The sequence below is a fragment of the Clytia hemisphaerica genome, unplaced genomic scaffold, assembly GCF_902728285.1.
Source record: "Clytia hemisphaerica strain Z4C2 unplaced genomic scaffold, Clytia hemisphaerica genome assembly, whole genome shotgun sequence".
Lineage (NCBI taxonomy): Eukaryota > Metazoa > Cnidaria > Hydrozoa > Leptothecata > Clytiidae > Clytia > Clytia hemisphaerica.
Genome location: NW_027104428.1, coordinates 415460 through 431991, shown reverse-complemented (window position 1 = coordinate 431991; position 16532 = coordinate 415460). Strand labels below are relative to the sequence as shown.

General features: G+C 35.8%; 2 protein-coding genes across 2 annotated transcripts; both read right to left on the bottom strand.

Annotated features, from left to right (window-relative positions):
* Nucleotides 1–511: 511 nt before the first annotated feature.
* LOC136820487 (TPR repeat-containing protein DDB_G0287407-like) lies at nt 512–12770 on the bottom strand. Its single transcript, XM_067076671.1, is given in 6 exon segments — nt 512–1507; nt 2686–2915; nt 3542–5111; nt 5113–5403; nt 6214–6738; nt 12630–12770. Coding segments are annotated over 5 exon segments (3213 nt in total). The 5' UTR covers nt 6683–6738; nt 12630–12770; the 3' UTR covers nt 512–854.
* Nucleotides 12771–14021: 1251 nt separating this feature from the next.
* LOC136820479 (leucine-rich repeat-containing protein 40-like) lies at nt 14022–16271 on the bottom strand. The gene has a single exon (XM_067076663.1). It carries the CDS (start codon nt 16211–16213, stop codon nt 14297–14299), a length of 1917 nt encoding a protein of 638 aa, XP_066932764.1. The 5' UTR covers nt 16214–16271; the 3' UTR covers nt 14022–14296.
* Nucleotides 16272–16532: the final 261 nt, after the last annotated feature.

Here is a 16532-nt window from a genome sequence, read left to right as displayed (position 1 = left end):
GATATGCTGGGCATTGAATGTGGTGTGGTGGTGGTACTCGTATGTTCAGTACCTGCGAGAACGCAAGGTTCTCCCGTACTGTGCGAGTATCATCATCGATACAGCACGGCTCTGATGTGTCGCGAGCACAGAGTACAGTGTCTGGTAAGCGCTGTGATTTCCCTATCTAGGGGTAGGAAACTATCCTGGGATAGGGTCCGGTCCGATGATATCGGAGGGTTAGCTTCTCTCTCTTCTCTCAAACGCCCCTTAATTTCTTTGGTTTTCAGGAAGGGCACATAGTGTAAAGAGGGGTCTGATCCCCCTATTTATATTTCACCCCCCCCCCCAATATATGCATTCTCCCTATTTAAAAATTTTTTCGAACCCGCACTAACTACAATGGTGGTTCACAAACAATTTAATACCAAAAATTTGCCATTACATTGTAATTTTGTTGGACTATACCCAATTCTTTGACCATTTAAAGATAAATACATATTTTTGCAAAAAATTTGTTATTTCCCCTATTTTTATTTAATACCCCCCTAAAAACACAAACCCCCAATTTTACTTGGAAAATCCCACCCTATAAAGCCTTTCTTGAAAAGTTGGATCCCCTTAAAGAAGGGGGGTTCACACTATGGGGCATTTATCAAATAATTTTTAACCAAGGTCACTTTATTTTTGGTAAAAGTCGGGAAGAGCTGAAAGTCAATACGATGACTTCAGCTTAATCTTTTGCTTTCTCTTACATCGATCGGACTGAGAAAAGGCAGAAAGCCGTCCTTCTAAAAAGGTCTAACTGTCTATGTGAAATATTGAATAGTTCCTCACAACGATTTCATAATTATGAAAGAAGTATTTGTGTCAATTTATAGAAAGCAGCACATCCCACTTCGATCTGTTCTTTCGGCAATCTCTAATTTCGCACCATTGGGTTCATTCTCGTCATCAGATGCCCCAGTTTCATTTTTCTTGCCTGATTCATTTCCCGGATTCTTCCCAATCTGCTCATCGTTGTTTTCAGGTGGTTCGTACCCAACTGCTAACGGTAGCTTCGTCTCTTCAGCGCTACGAAATCGTCGTTCGGCTATGTCCGTAAACACTGGGTCCTGAAGATCTTTCTGAACAAGTTGTGTGTACGAATGCTCGGGACCGTACAGTTTTGTACTGGCGACCAGAGATCTATGATACCAATCATAAGCCGATTCGTAATCATCAGCCTTTTTCAAGATGGCACCAAAATTCCGCGATTTAGTAACAAACAAATCGTGGACCTCGCCGAATGTTCTTAAACATAAGTCAAGAGCACGCATTCGAATTCGTTTTTTTTCTTCGAAGAATTCAGGACCATTAGGCACGATCAGTGATTGTGTACCGAGCGCATCGATCAGATACCGTATTGCGTTATACTTTTCGAGGACGTCGACTGAGGATTTGATCAAAGGTGCAGCAATGCTTTGGAATTCGTCAGAATCGTGAGTTTTTTTCTCGTCTGAAATCTTCAACATGACGTGAGCCATACCTGTAATTTATCAAAATTTAACTTTTTTTTTTTTTACAATTGTGTTTTTGTGTGTTGTTTTCGTTACGTAGTTGTGTTGCAATGTCCTTGCAATCTATGTCTTTGGGCTGACTATTTTTATCCTTTTCATTAAAAGCGTATACATATTCATCACTATCTTCACTCAAATCGTTTACAAGTAACCGTCAGATCGATTCTGCTGTTTCTTTTCGTTTTCTTTCTTAACTGTGTGTCTGTCATCAATGTAGATATCAGTGTAGTTTGTCTGCATGTCTGAAAATTTCTGGGTAGCATGGAAAGTGGAGAGAGTGGTCTTTGTGGTTGGAGTTTCGTGTACTTGTAGGCTGGGGAAATATCTGCCTGAAATTTTTGTTTGCTTTTACCTTGGGGAATCTATGGGGTAATTGGCGTGTTTCATTTAGGCTGGGGAAATATCTGCCTGAAACTTTGTTTGCTTTTACCTTGGGGAATCTGTGGGGTATATTTGGCGTGTTTCTTTTAGGCTGGGGAAATATCTGCCTGAAATTTTTGTTGCTTTTACCTTGGGGGATCTGTGGGGTATATTTGGCGTGTTTCATTTAGGCTGGGGAAATATCTGCCTGAAATTTTTGTTTGCTTTTACCTTGGGGGATCTGTGGGGTATATTTGGCGTGTTTCTTTTAGGCTGGGGAAATATCTGCCTGAAATTTTTGTTTGCTTTTACCTTGGGGGATCTGTGGGGTATATTTGGCGTGTTTCATTTAGGCTGGGGAAATATCTGCCTGAAACTTTGTTTACTTTTACCTTGGGGGATCTATGGGGTAATGTTTGGTGTGCTTCTTTTAAAATCTTTGAGAGAACGATTTATTGAATATTCGCAGTCGGAGAACCGTTCACAATTGGCAACACAGTTTAAATGTCATATTGTACATTAGTTGTAATGGAATGTCAAGCTGCAAAATCGTCAAAACTGAAGAACAATTCAAGTTTGGAATTGCTGAATTTCAAGCAAATATTATAATGGTCAAAGTTAGTAAAAATTAGGGATGAAGCCTAACCTCAGACTGCCCTAAAGAAAAGTTTCAAGGATCAAAGGGCCAAGTAGGAAGTAAGAAAAGCCTAGTGTCATAAAAAAATACTGGTTCTTATAAAAAAGAGCGTATAGATTTTTATTGAGAAAAAAAGAAGATGATTCTTACCACAGTTGCTTCTTCCTCGCAAAACTTCACTTTCTTCGCACGTTAAACGGTCAAGAAACGCGTTACTTTTATGATAGGTTTCGATAGCTTCTTCAAAACTTTTGATTTTCTCTTCAGGTGTGGGCTCTTTGAATGACAAGGCACGCTTACAGTATGCCGTCCAATGACACATTTGTGCCACGCGAAATGGATCGATCTTCACTGTGTTCTCTGCTTCCTCGATTGCAATACTACGGAGATAAAAAATAAACAGTCAAGTTTATTAAAAAAATATATAAACGGAACGCCAGGCAAGTTGATCGGCTACGGGTATGTTTTCAAGATAGGCGTAATGCACTGTAAGGTTTTGCAAGAGAGCAGAAAGGGATTTGACTATTTTTATTCATCATAAATTAAACTCCTCGTAATTAATATCAGTTTTATTACCTATTTCCTAAATACTTTATTTAATACTTTTATTTTTTATTAGTATTTGAGCTACCTAAGTTATGCATTCATTGCTTAAACTAGAATTCCGATATTATTGTAAATATCCCGAAATTAGTAAGATAGATAGATAGTTTCGTATATATAAAATCTGTACCGTTTTTTTTTTTTGGAAACAATATCTTTTCGACAGCATCTTCGAGCAAAAGCACAACTCGCACAGGAGAGTTTGGCGTACTCCAAATCTAGTAAAAAGCTAAATCTGCCTGTTTTTCGAGGTTCTTTGACATTTTATTCCTGCTCTCTCCTTTTCTGTCAAATTGACCAAAAGAAATAAGAAGTTTGGTCACGGCATTTAGGGTTTTTGTACCCATGGCCTAATAATGTAACTAATCATATGCTAAACTAAATTGAGATACAATATCCTTACCTTTCTAGCATCATTGCATGAGCTTGTCTGAATTGCCCTCCTGCCTTCAGAAAGTTTGCCACCTTGTACTGCTGTTCGGAGAACTCGGTGCGTGATATTTCTGTTTCTTTCAACTGACCAAGGGAATCTGTGTATCTGCGAGCAGCTGCCTCATAGCCACCAGCAGCCTTCCAAAACCTGATCAATTCAACAGCAAAATGCTCATCATACAGACGATTAAAGATATTCCAGTCGATAAGACATTTCTCTAAACGAGCAGAATCGGAGAGTTGCTCTAAATGATACGGTAGTTCCTCCGCTCTTCGATCGTCGTCCGTCGCTTTCTCGAAATAATCCGCCAACACACGATGCCAGTGGACGTACACGTGCTTTTTCTCTTCACCAGGCGAACCACTTAGGAACTGTTTACGAACGGCTTTGCTCAACGATCGATGATAGAAATCTAATCTACCGTCTCCAAGGTTACCACATGGTCGGAGAAGCTGCTTGATGTTACGATAAATGATAGCCCAATCACGAGCCGGTATTGTCTTCTTACAGCCGGGTTTAACCTTCTCATTCTCATCACCTTCCTCAAAGGTGCTCCCAACTAGATGAAGATTTTTCTCAGCTAGGAGTTCCATGAGTTCCGTTTCAAGCAATCCATGTCGCGAAACTTCGAGAAGGAGAAGTGCGCTTTTGATCTGATCTCCGTTCTCACCACGTACTAACCGATTGATTAAGTTAACCTCCATGTCAATAAGCTCATTGGGAAATGCTTCGATCATTGACGTCACCGTTTCGAACACTGCTTCCACACGGAGTTCCTCACACGCAACGGCTAGCCAAAGTGGGTTGGACGAGCCCTTTTTGGATATCAATAATCTCATTTGATCTGGATGTAGTTCTTTGGTGTAATCCCGTAAAATGTTGCGGACGATTTCTTCGCGTGATGTTTCGTCTAAGGGGCCGCAAGCAATTTCTTTCGGGGCGGGAACAAACTTTGTGAGAATTTGATGGGTGTCGGTGTTTTCAATGGTTGAGATTACAACACGTATGTTTTGAGCAAGTTGGCATGGTAACCAACGGGCGAGATAATATTGCTTGTCTTCATCCATCTGGTTGATTGCGTCGATGAACAGATACACAGGTCCAATTTCCTCCTTCGACAACAATCGACAAACCAGCTGCACATAACCTTGAAGATCAGATATACTCTCTTTATTGTCTGGACTCAACTCGGCAACGATCCGTTTCAGGAACGAGACAAGGTCGGTGGATCCAGGTGTTGCACCAACAAAATGGACAAACACTTTCCCGGATAGCTGTCCGTCATCTATCATATCACACACGTCTCGTGCACTTCGGGCAATAATTGAAGATTTCCCGGCACCGCTCTGTCCAACCAGAACAAGGGGTGAATAAGTCTGATCGTTCCTAATGTAGTCCTGTATTTCACCAAGTTGTTGATCTCGACCAAGCACGCTTTTCGAACGTGTTTCCATAAAGGTCAAGTGCGCTTCCCTTTGTACCTCTATTGGATCCTCGGGTGAATCTTCAAGCGGGTACAACATTTCAATGCGTTTTTGAAAAAAGAAATACTTTCTGATAAAAATCTCCATTGAGACCCTCGAAAGTGACATTTTCTCGGTTGTCATCGTCCTTCACATAATTCCCCTTGACTTGGTAAAAATGATGATTACTCGGGAATGCTTCAGCCACCTTGGTTTTTAACATGCTCAGTTTCTCTACACTTCGTTCATTTGATTCCTTGAAAGCTTCAACAATATGATCAGGAAGCCCTTCCAACGAATCAGCTTCACGAATCATGAACAGAGCATTTGGATTCATTTTTCTCAATGCGCCGTGCACAATCTCCATTTCTAAAGACAAAATACAATATACATAGGAAAAATGGGAGGAGAAGGTCTAAAGACAGAATGAAGGTTCTTTCTTGTTTGGTTATGTTACGTAATTTCCACCATTATGGAAGCAAACATTCGAATCTGTTTAGTGATGATCCCTTACGCAAATCGAATTGGGAGATGGAAGACAAGAAAGTTTGCAAGTATGCAAAGGGATGAAGAACTTAACAAGGATTCCTAGAGGGAAAGAATTTGAAAGAGATTGAAAACCAGTAAACTATTCCTCACTGAGTAGAATTTAATCTGACTAATCTTCTAACTGGGACAATAGCTTCATAACATTTATTTTGCCACTTATGACGTCTTCTCAAACAAAAGAAGTCTTTAACAGACAATGATGACATCAGAGTGGCAATTCTATTAAGCCATTACCATGACAAATATTATTAATAGGTGAGTTTTATATAGTTGCCGTACTCTAATTCGATCTTCATGGTGCTATATTTTTTCCTCGAATTAAAGAAATATTTGAACTATAGAGAGAACATTTTATGCTAATTTCTAGCTGAGGGGACCGATATTTAAGTTTGAATGACAGAATGATTCGAATTATAGAGGTTCGAAATAGAGAGATTTGTATAACCTTGGAGACAATTTCTTAAGATGTTATTTTATTTTATAAGCTGCTGGTTTCAACCCTTAAATGTGACTTCAAAACCGAAATTATTTAGAGCTCCGATCAACGATGAAATCACTCCAGGATTTTAATGAAAGGTTAGCGGATTTGTAAAAAAAACTTGATATAATTAAAAATAGTTTGAAACTGACCTGTAATGGATAGACCATGTACCCAACCATAATGAGAAGTCAGGTTGGCGGTCAGTTCCTCTGAAGTCGGGATCCAACCCACACGCTCTGCACATAAATTCAAAAAGAACGGCACATGATTCTCCTCGCAGCAACGATCCAACTCCCCTAAACATATTTGAATGGTTTCACTTCCAGTGGTACCTATAGGAACACCCCATTTCAAATCACACTCAATCAATCGAAGTTTTCTTTCCTCACACCAAAGGCGTAAGTCAGGAAATAATTCTTTCACGAGAATTTCTCGTTCGTTTAGAAAGTCTTTGAAAGTGCTGGAGACGAATATTCGGATTGTTCTCCATCCGCGACGATTTTTAACGGGGAGCACTTCAAAGGATTCCTTTAACGAGGTTTTCTCCACTAGTTCCCACATCTCCTCCACGTTTTCAGGCATTGTTTTTGCAGCATCTGCGTAAGAGATCTCCGCCATCTTTATGAAGATTATGTTTCTGTTCAGCTCACAGATCGTATATGGCGCTCTTTATCCTGAAGAACAAGTAAAAGGATACATTATTTTTGTGAAACATGCTTGGATATACTTTTCACACTCCAATTTTTCTAAAATTATCTCATGTGTCTTTGTCATAGTTCACATGAGAAGGAGTTGTGATATTGAGAAACATTCACCGTCATCTATGCTCATTTATACAGCAATGTGTTTCGACCTGTCTAGTCCCTGGTCTCTACGATGAAAAGCACTCACCCTAGTCGAACAAAGCTACTAACCTCCAGTCAAACGAAGAAGATTTTAAACTCAATTGTAAATACTTTTAAAATATAGTATTTTAAGCAATACACGTTTTTTGTAAGAACAAACTATATATGGATTTGATGTATCAAAATATTAAGAACTTGTTAAGAACATTTTAAGGCTTTGCGGATTCCAAAACAACCTATTTTTAAGGAAAATGAACAGAAATACTCAAAAGATGGTGAAAATAAGAACATGTTATAAGAACATTTTTAGGTTTAAAACTCAAAAGTTAAGAAACTTTAAATGACTTTAAATGTTTTGGATGTCCTTATAAAAAAACGTGTAATGCACTCCAAGATCCTGCCCATAGGATAATGTTCACTTTGGACATAATATTGTAGAAGGTTAATAATTTATCTATCACTTTAAGATTTTACTAAGCAGTTTGGTCCGAATGTAAGTTTTATAGATAAAAAGTTTTAGATCCAGCCAATAGGATAATATAATGATCACAATAAAAACAAAAAATAAACACATGGAAAGAACGCTCAAGCTAAACACATCAGGCGAGACTAGTTAAATTTGTTGTTTTACGGGCCAAGCTACCCAAAAAAGAGGTCAGTCGGCGAAAAAGTAAAAATAAAAGTCGAATTTCTCCGATAAAAACTCCTAAAAAGGCAGCAAAAACTACTAAATCTTGACAAAAATGCGAAATAGAATAAAAAGACAGAAAGATCTCGAATTTATGGATAAAATGAAAAATTGAACATGAAATTCTAAAAAACCTTGGAAAAAATATCAAAGTTTTGAAAATTTTGCAGTCTGTTAAGCATTAAAAATAAAATGTACTACCAAAATCAACTTTATTTTTATTTCAGGGTCGGTCGGGCCCGTAAAACAACTAATCAAAATTGGTCTCGCCTTATACTTACCAAAGGGGCTCAATTCTTCAGCGTAGGGTATTAGAATATAGCGAGATCTTTTCCAATTATGAGAAAAACATTCAGAAAAAGTTACAACATTATACAAATTATGAAAACCAAAGTAACTTGTTCCTTGTTACAGAAAGGGAACATTTTTTCCTAGCAAAAGAGGAAAAATAATATATCATAAAATATTTAGATCCCCTCAAAAATAGATATGAAATAGCTCTACACTGAATAATAAATAACCTGGGTTATGGATCTGTCCGATAATGACAATGTAATAAATAGTTGGTAAGAACTGGGTAAGAAAGGTAAAAAGAGAAATGGATAGGAATAGAAAAAGTGCCTCTCTGATTACCCAAAGTGTTCTTTGTTCCTTTGTTTTAGCTTTAATTAAGTTTTAATTATAGGTAGTTAAAAATGTTCAAAAAAACGTCTCGTCTTGCAACGAGGGCTGGTTTCTACATGGCTATGTTTATAAAAGTGAATTGGTATTTTTCGTTTTCAGTATCCAGTAACAAATTTTACACTAACTTGTAGTCGGAAAAGTTCTCATCACGATGATATCAAGTTATTTCGAGAAAATTTGCAAGAAATTCACAAAAAACAGATTTGATTTCTCATTTTTTCTCGCACTTTATAGCTTTTTATATAATTACGCCGTCGTGATACCGTTATATCATTAGAAACGCTAGAATATTCTGAGCAAGAAAATATAGGTATCTTTCGGTCTGAGCGAGGTGTTCCCAAAATATAAGCCACCAACGCATAATTAGACTCAAAAAAATTTGAAAACAAAAAGAGTCTCGTCACATCACGCTAATTATGCGGATTTTTTTGATCAACAACAAAAGAAATCCATAAACCGAAACAAACTAACCTAAGGGCAGAAGACTTGGTACATGACGTTAGTTCCATTGTTTTCAAAAAGCTATTTTTCTATCCCTTTACACTTCTCTGATATAAATGATGGATTTCAATTTGCAAATATGTATGAAATCGTCTTGAAAATATTGAAAAAACAGTAGGGGTAGGATCATTTTCTTTAGTTTTCTGTTTTGCAAACAGTAATCCTTTTTATACTAACTAATGGCTTTGAATGGCCGAATACCAAATATCAAACCTTTCAAAGTCCACTGGTTGAGATAAATGTTACTATCACTTATCGTAGTAATCACTTTCCTATGAGGTTTCCTTTGGAGACAAGAATAGGTTGGAAATGTGGATCATTTTATGTTTTGCTGTAATCATTTTTTTACCAACTAATGGCTTCGAATGGCCGAATACCAAATATCAAACCTTTCAAAGTCCATTGGTTGAGATAAATGTTACTATCACTAAAATATCATAGTAATCACTTTCCCATGAGGTTTCCTCTTTTGAGAAAAGGTTAGGTTGGAATACCAACTAATGGCTTTGAATGGCCAAATACCAAATATCAAACCTTTCAAAGTCCACTGGTTGATATAAATTTTAAGTTTTCTTTTAAGAAAATAATAGGTTGGACATGTGTATCATTTTCCGTTTTGCTGTAATCCTTTTTATACCAACTAATAGCTTCGAATGGCAAAATACCAAATATCAAATATCGAACCTTTCAAAGTCCACTGGTTGATATAAATGTTAAGTTTTCTTTTGAGAAAATAATAGGTTGGAAATGTGGATTATTTTTCGTTTTGCTGTAATCCTTTTTATACCAACTAATGGCTTTGAATGGCCAAATACCAAATATCAAACCTTTCAAAGTCCATTGGTTGAGATAAATGTTAAGTTTTCTTTTGAGAAAATAATAGGTTGGAAATGTGGATTATTTTTCGTTTTGCTGTAATCCTTTTTATACCAACTAATGGCTTCGAATGGCAAAATACCAAATAGCAAACCTTTCAAAGTCCACTGGTTGATATAAATTTTAAGTTTTCTTTTAAGAAAGTAATAGGTTGGAAATGTGGGTCATTTTCCGTTTTGCTGTAATCCTTTTTATACCAACTAATGGCTTTGAATGGTCAAATATCAAATATCAAATATCGAACCTTTCAAAGTCCACTGGTTGATAAAAAATTTAAGTTTTCTTTTAAGAAAATAATAGGTTGGAAATGTGGGTCATTTTCCGTTTTGCTGTAATCCTTTTTATACCAACTAATGGCTTCGAATGGCAAAATACCAAATATCAAACCTTTCAAAGTCCACTGGTTGATATAAATGTTAAGTTTTCTTTTGAGAAAATAATAGGTTGGAAATGTGGATTATTTTTCGTTTTGCTGTAATCCTTTTTATACCAACTAATGGCTTTGAATGGCCAAATACCAAATATCAAACCTTTCAAAGTCCACTGGTTGATAAAAAATTTAAGTTTTCTTTTAAGAAAATAATAGGTTGGAAATGTGGGTCATTTTCCGTTTTGCTGTAATCCTTTTTATACCAACTAATGGCTTTGAATGGCCAAATACCAAATATCAAACCTTTCAAAGTCCACTGGTTGATATAAATCTTAAGTTTTCTTTTAAGAAAGTAATAGGTTGGAAATGTGGGTCATTTTCCGTTTTGCTGTAATCCTTTTTATACCAACTAATGGCTTTGAATGGTCAAATATCAAATATCAACAGATATCAAATATCGAACCTTTCAAAGTCCACTGGTTGATATAAATGTTAAGTTTTCTTTTGAGAAAATAATAGGTTGGAAATGTGGATTATTTTTCGTTTTGCTGTAATCCTTTTTATATAACCAATGGCTTTGAATGGCCGAATACAAAATATCGAACCTTTCAAAGTCAACTGGTTGATATAAATTTTACTACAACCATGAATTTATTATAGACACTGGAAAAACAACGTATAAAACGGTGGAGAGAGAAGCATTGTCTTTTTTTTGTTTAAGAAAAAAATCGAGGATTTAGCTTTGTCCGCAAAGGACAACTGTCATGGCGGCTCGAAGTTCTCTGATTTTGAAAAATGATTAATAATCTCTTTTCTAAAAAGTCCTCTATCTTTATCTTTTTTGTACTTTACTCGCCAAAAATTTGGAAATAAATGCTAAAATACTTAACGGATACACGTATTATATCTGTCGTGACAAAAACATCATCAGACAAGAAAAATCAAACAAAAGGCCTAAAATGACACAGAATTTTAAGTTAACAATATCTCTCTAACATCTTTCTGAGAAGAGCTAAGATCGAGATATATGAGACTTGAGTGTCTTGGCTTCACCGTGCTATGAAAATATTTTGGAGGCTCGTGGTGGATCGGTGGTTTTATTGAGGTTAAATTTTGAAAATTTCTGGTGTCAACATTCAATTTTTCATACATAGCATGTTTTTCATATCTTTCTTGCAACTTGAAACGTCATAACGACAAGTAATTAGCAATTATTTTGATGCGTTCGCCTCTCTAAGGAAAACTTAATTTTCATTTGGGAATTGAAATGACTGTGTTAAGATGAGAAAAATGATTAAAATGTTGCAAAAATCGTTTAATGAAGGAAGGAGAGTGAACAATAATGTCATTACTGCGGACAAGGCTAGAACACGAGAAATTAATGAAAATATAGCTCGTTGGTTATCCAGTGTCTATAATAAATTCTTGCTACAACTAAAATATCATAGTAATCACTTTCCCATGAGGTTTCCTCTTTTGAGACAAGGTTAGGTTGGAAACATGGATCATTTTATGTTTTGCTGTAATCATTTTTTTACCAACTAATGGCTTCGAATGGCAAAATACCAAAATCAAACCTTTCAAAGTCCACTGCCACTGGTTGAGATAAATGTTACCATCACTAAAATACCATAGAAATCACTTTCCCATGAGGTTTCCTCTTTTGAGACAAGGATAGGTTGGAAACTATGGGAATTTTCTGTATTGCTGTAATCCTTTTTATACCAGTTTATACCAACTAATGGCTTCGAATGGCCGAATACCAAATATCAAACCTTTCAAAGTCCACTGGTCGATATAAATGTTACTATCATTAAAATATCATAGTAATCACTTTCCCATGAGGTTTCCTCTTTTGAGACAAGGATAGGTTGGAAACTATGGAAATTTTCTGTATTGCTGTAACCCTTTTTATACCAACTAATGGCTTCGAATGGCCGAATACCAAATATCAAACCTTTCAAAGTCCACTGGTTGATAAAAATGTTACGATCATTAAAATATCATAGTAATCACTTTCCCATGAGGTTTCCTCTTTTGAGACAAGGTTAAGGTTGGAAACATGGATCATTTTATGTTTTGCTGTACCCTTTTTATACCAACTAATGGCTTCGAATGGCCGAATACCAAATATCAAACCTTTCAAAGTCCACTGGTCGATATAAATGTGACTATCACTTTATCATAGTAATCACTTTCCCATGAGGTTTCCTCTTTTGAGACAAGAATAGGTTGGAAATGTGGATCATTTTCCGTTTTGCAAACGGTAATCCTTTTTATACTAACTAATGGCTTTGAATGGCCAAATATCAAAATATCGAACCTTTCAAAGTCCACTGGTTGATATAAATGTTAAGTTTTCTTTTGAGAAAATAATAGGTTGGAAATGTGGATCATTTTCCGTTTTGCTGTAATCCTTTTTATACTAACTAATGGCTTCGAATGGCAAAATATCAAATATCGAACCGTTCAAAGTCCACTGGTTGATATAATTGTTACTATCACTTTATCATAGTAATCACTTTCCCATGAGGTTTCCTTTTGATATAAGGATAGGTTGGAAATGTGAGAATTGGGAATTGATATAAAACTAAAACATACCGATATACAAGCATCATCGTGTAAGAACACTCCACCATCCATGCTGATTGGATTTTCCAATTACGTCATAATGTCATTTTGTTTTCTTGGATATTTCGCTAATGTCATTTGTGTGACATAGCTACTCCTTTTTTATTTGTGCGTGCTAAATTAAGAAAAAGTGCATGTGCTTTAAAACAGTATTCAACAGAGAAAATAATACAGGGTAAACAATCAATAGCTTCAGGGTACGCTTTAATAAGGCAATAAGTAAATTTCAGTAGTTTCAGGGTTAAGTAGATTGAAGTACAAAGTATTAAAAAATATTCAAAACTTTGAAAAAAAATGGGAACCAGTCAATCCTAAACATGATGCCTGGGATCTAAATTAAAGGACAAGCTATTGCAGAAACTATGTGATTATTTTCATATGATAGATCAAAATTCTAAATTTATAATTTTTAATATACTATAATAACAATCAGAGAAAACTATCAATATTTTACTTAAAGTATAAGTGAGTTGTATTTTGTGTCCAAAAAGAGGGTAGAACTAGAAATTTAATAAAAACATCCACTCTACCAGTTTTGTTTTCTGTATACCAAGGAAAAGAACAGCCTCACAAAAAAATATTTATCAAAAAAAACATCAAATCAGAAATTACTATTTGAATTAGAGTCTGAAAAGCTCACGTGCAATGGCCATTGACTACCGTCGTGCAGTGGCCATTGAATACCGACGTGTAGTGGCCATTGACTACCGACGTGCAGTGGCCATTGACTACCGACGTGCAGTGGCCATTGACTACCAACGTGCAGACTACTGACGTGCAGTGGCCATTGATTACCGATGTGCAGTGGCCATTGACTACCAACGTGCAGACTACTGACGTGCAGTGGCCATTGATTACCGATGTGCAGTGGCCATTGACTACCAATGTGTAGTGGCCATTGACTACTGACGTGCAGTGGTCATTGACTACCTACATCTGCTTATCCAAGTCTTCTTTTTTGAAAAACAGCCAATGACAGTACTCAGATTGAGTATTATTTGGCTAGAAAAACGCCAGGAGTAATGAAATGCAAAAACGGTTTTCAAATGAAAGCTAGTATCCTTTTTAATGGAAATGGAAATAAAATTTCAAAAATAGATCAACAACTGAAATTCTAACTATAAATATTAAATTGGAAAAAAATTCTACCTAGTATAAAATGCAAAATAAAAAAGTTTTGTAAAGAAAAATAATAATACTAAACTGTCTCTAAAATGACCCATCATTTAAATAGCTGACTTGGTTGTCGAATAATTTTAAAACCTTCTAGAATCAATAGGATCAAAAAATTTCTAGAAAATAACTAAAGAAACAATTTTAGATCCAAAGATAACGTAAACAAACCCAAAAGACAAAATTTAACTTAAAAATAAAATAATTTTTGCCTACTAGAGTGTCAACAGCTCATTCTCTTTTTTGAGTAGATAAAGTTAGATTACAAAATAATTTAAAAGCAACTGGTGGAAGCAGCTTCAATATATTGCAATAAAGAAATAACTAAAAGTTGATTCTGAAAATCTTTCCACAAAACTAATGTCTACTCAATAAGATCAGGGAAATAATGACTAAAAATCTGAAAAAAAAACTGAACATTTTATCAAGGCTCATCAGAGACCAATCTCTTCAGTTCAATCTGTTCAAGTAGGGATTCTATCTCGGAGATATCCTAGAATAAATTGTGTACCTTTCATCAAGATTTGTGGACGAGGTGATCGGAAAGAGTTTCCATCTAAGTTGAGCGATTTTAGCCATTCAACATTTCCAAGTTGGGGAGGTATTCTGGCAATGTTATTATTGGAGAGATCGAGTGTTTGCACAGTTTTCAACTGTAAAAGTCCATCAACATCTATATCACTTAACTGGTTATTTGCCATTAAAATCGTTTGGAGACTTTTCATTTCAAACATGGGCTTGGGCATGGTAGTGAATCTGTTGAAGGAAAGTACGATTTGAAGCAAATGTGGTAAAACTTTGATTTCTTCTGGTAATGCCTGTAGCATGTTGTTACTGAGATCGATAAATGTAAGCTTGGATAAATCACCAATCAATGCTGGTAGTGCAGTTATTCTGTTGTGAGAAATGTTAATCTCAGACAAACTTTCTTTATATTGCATAATTTCTGAAGGAAACTCTGATAGTGTATTTTTGGAGAAATTGATGTTAGAGATTTTTGCACCAGGGAGCCAAACAGATTCAGGAATGTTTGAAGAGCCATTGTTATGAGTTAATACTTTGGTGGTTGCAATGAGATATTGATCAACAACAGCTTTGCTAGGTTCTTTGGGATGGTTTTGCTTACTGGCGTCACTGCTTTGAACTTTTGATTCTCCATCGAAACGTGCTGGTTTAATTTGTGATTCATTGGTTGAGTTATTGTCAGCAACAGTTTCACTCTTCTTGGGACTTTCAACTATCTCTTCTTTAGGCTCAGGGATAGGCATACGGCTACGCAAATATTCAAGAATTGCTTGAGTTCCTCTAGCTATAATATCACGCCTAATTCCACGCATAGGATTTCCATCCAAAGTAAGAGCTTTCAATTTCATATGGCCCAAAACATACGGCAAACCAGAAATGTTATTATTTGTAAGGTCAATCCTTTCAAGCATCTTCAGTTCAAGAAGACTTTCTGGAAGTTTGGAGATTGAGTTGTCTCTCAAATCTAATGACACCAACTGTGGGAAATCCCCAAAGATATCTTCCGGAAGTTCTCGCAAACGATTATAGCCAAGAAAAAGTTGTTTGATGTTTGCACTTTCTGTAAACTTAGAAATTGAACTTATCAAATTATATCGACATTCAACAATTTCAAGTGATGTCAATTTCCCAAAGCCAGATGGAAGTGTTGTCAACTTATTTGAGCTTAAATCTAAATCACGTAAACCAGTCAAGTATTCAAATGTAACAGGTAGATCAGTGATTTGATTTTTTGTAAGATTGAGCTTTTTCAAGCATTTCATGTTGCCAATGCTTTCAGGAAGACCAGTCAACTTATTCTGAGCCAAGTCAAGCTCCTCAACATTTACTAAATATCCAATATCTTCAGGAAGTTTTTCAATGACATTACCTGACAACAACAAGGATTTCAATGCAACAAGATTACAAAATGAATTTGGAAAACATGAGAGTTTGTTATGACTCAAATGAAGTTTTGAAAGCTCCTTTAGCTCTCCGATTTCTTCAGGAAGTTTTTCAATCACATTATCATGGATATCTAAAACATTCAAGGCTGGCAAATTCTTGATTTCTCCAGAAATCTCTGACAGTTGATTGGAGGCAAGAATCAGTTTTCGCAAATCAACTTGATCCCACCATCTCTCATCAGTGTCAGCCATAGATGTACTTTTTGCCTCATCTGGGACATCAATATTGATCCTGTAAACTCTGTCTGGGACGGAGGTAAGTGAGCGACCAGAAAGATTTAGTTGACCACTGTGACGAGCAGCTTTGAGTATGGCATAAGGCACATTTCCTTCCTTTGAATCGGAATCATTCTTACCAAAATTACCCTGGAACGATTGTGCAAATTTCTTTTTCACGTTTCTTTTGTTCATCTTCTTTCCTTTAATAATCTTCCACTGACATAAATCTAGAAATAAAAAGTGATGAACTTAACTTATCCCTTTTTTAGGATTAAACTTTGCTTGTTTTTTTTTTTTATGGCAGCAAAAAAAACAACATTTTAAGGCAGTAAAATTTTTTCCTAGAAATGACATATATATAAGGGAATTTCCCCAAATAAGAAAATCCGATTTTTACGGCCAAAAAAAAATTCTGGAAAAAAAGGCTTGAGTTGCGTTTTAGAGAACCTTGCCTTTGTCCAAAAAATTTGAAAGAAGTAATGAAGCATTTCCACACAAAGTCCAGAAAACC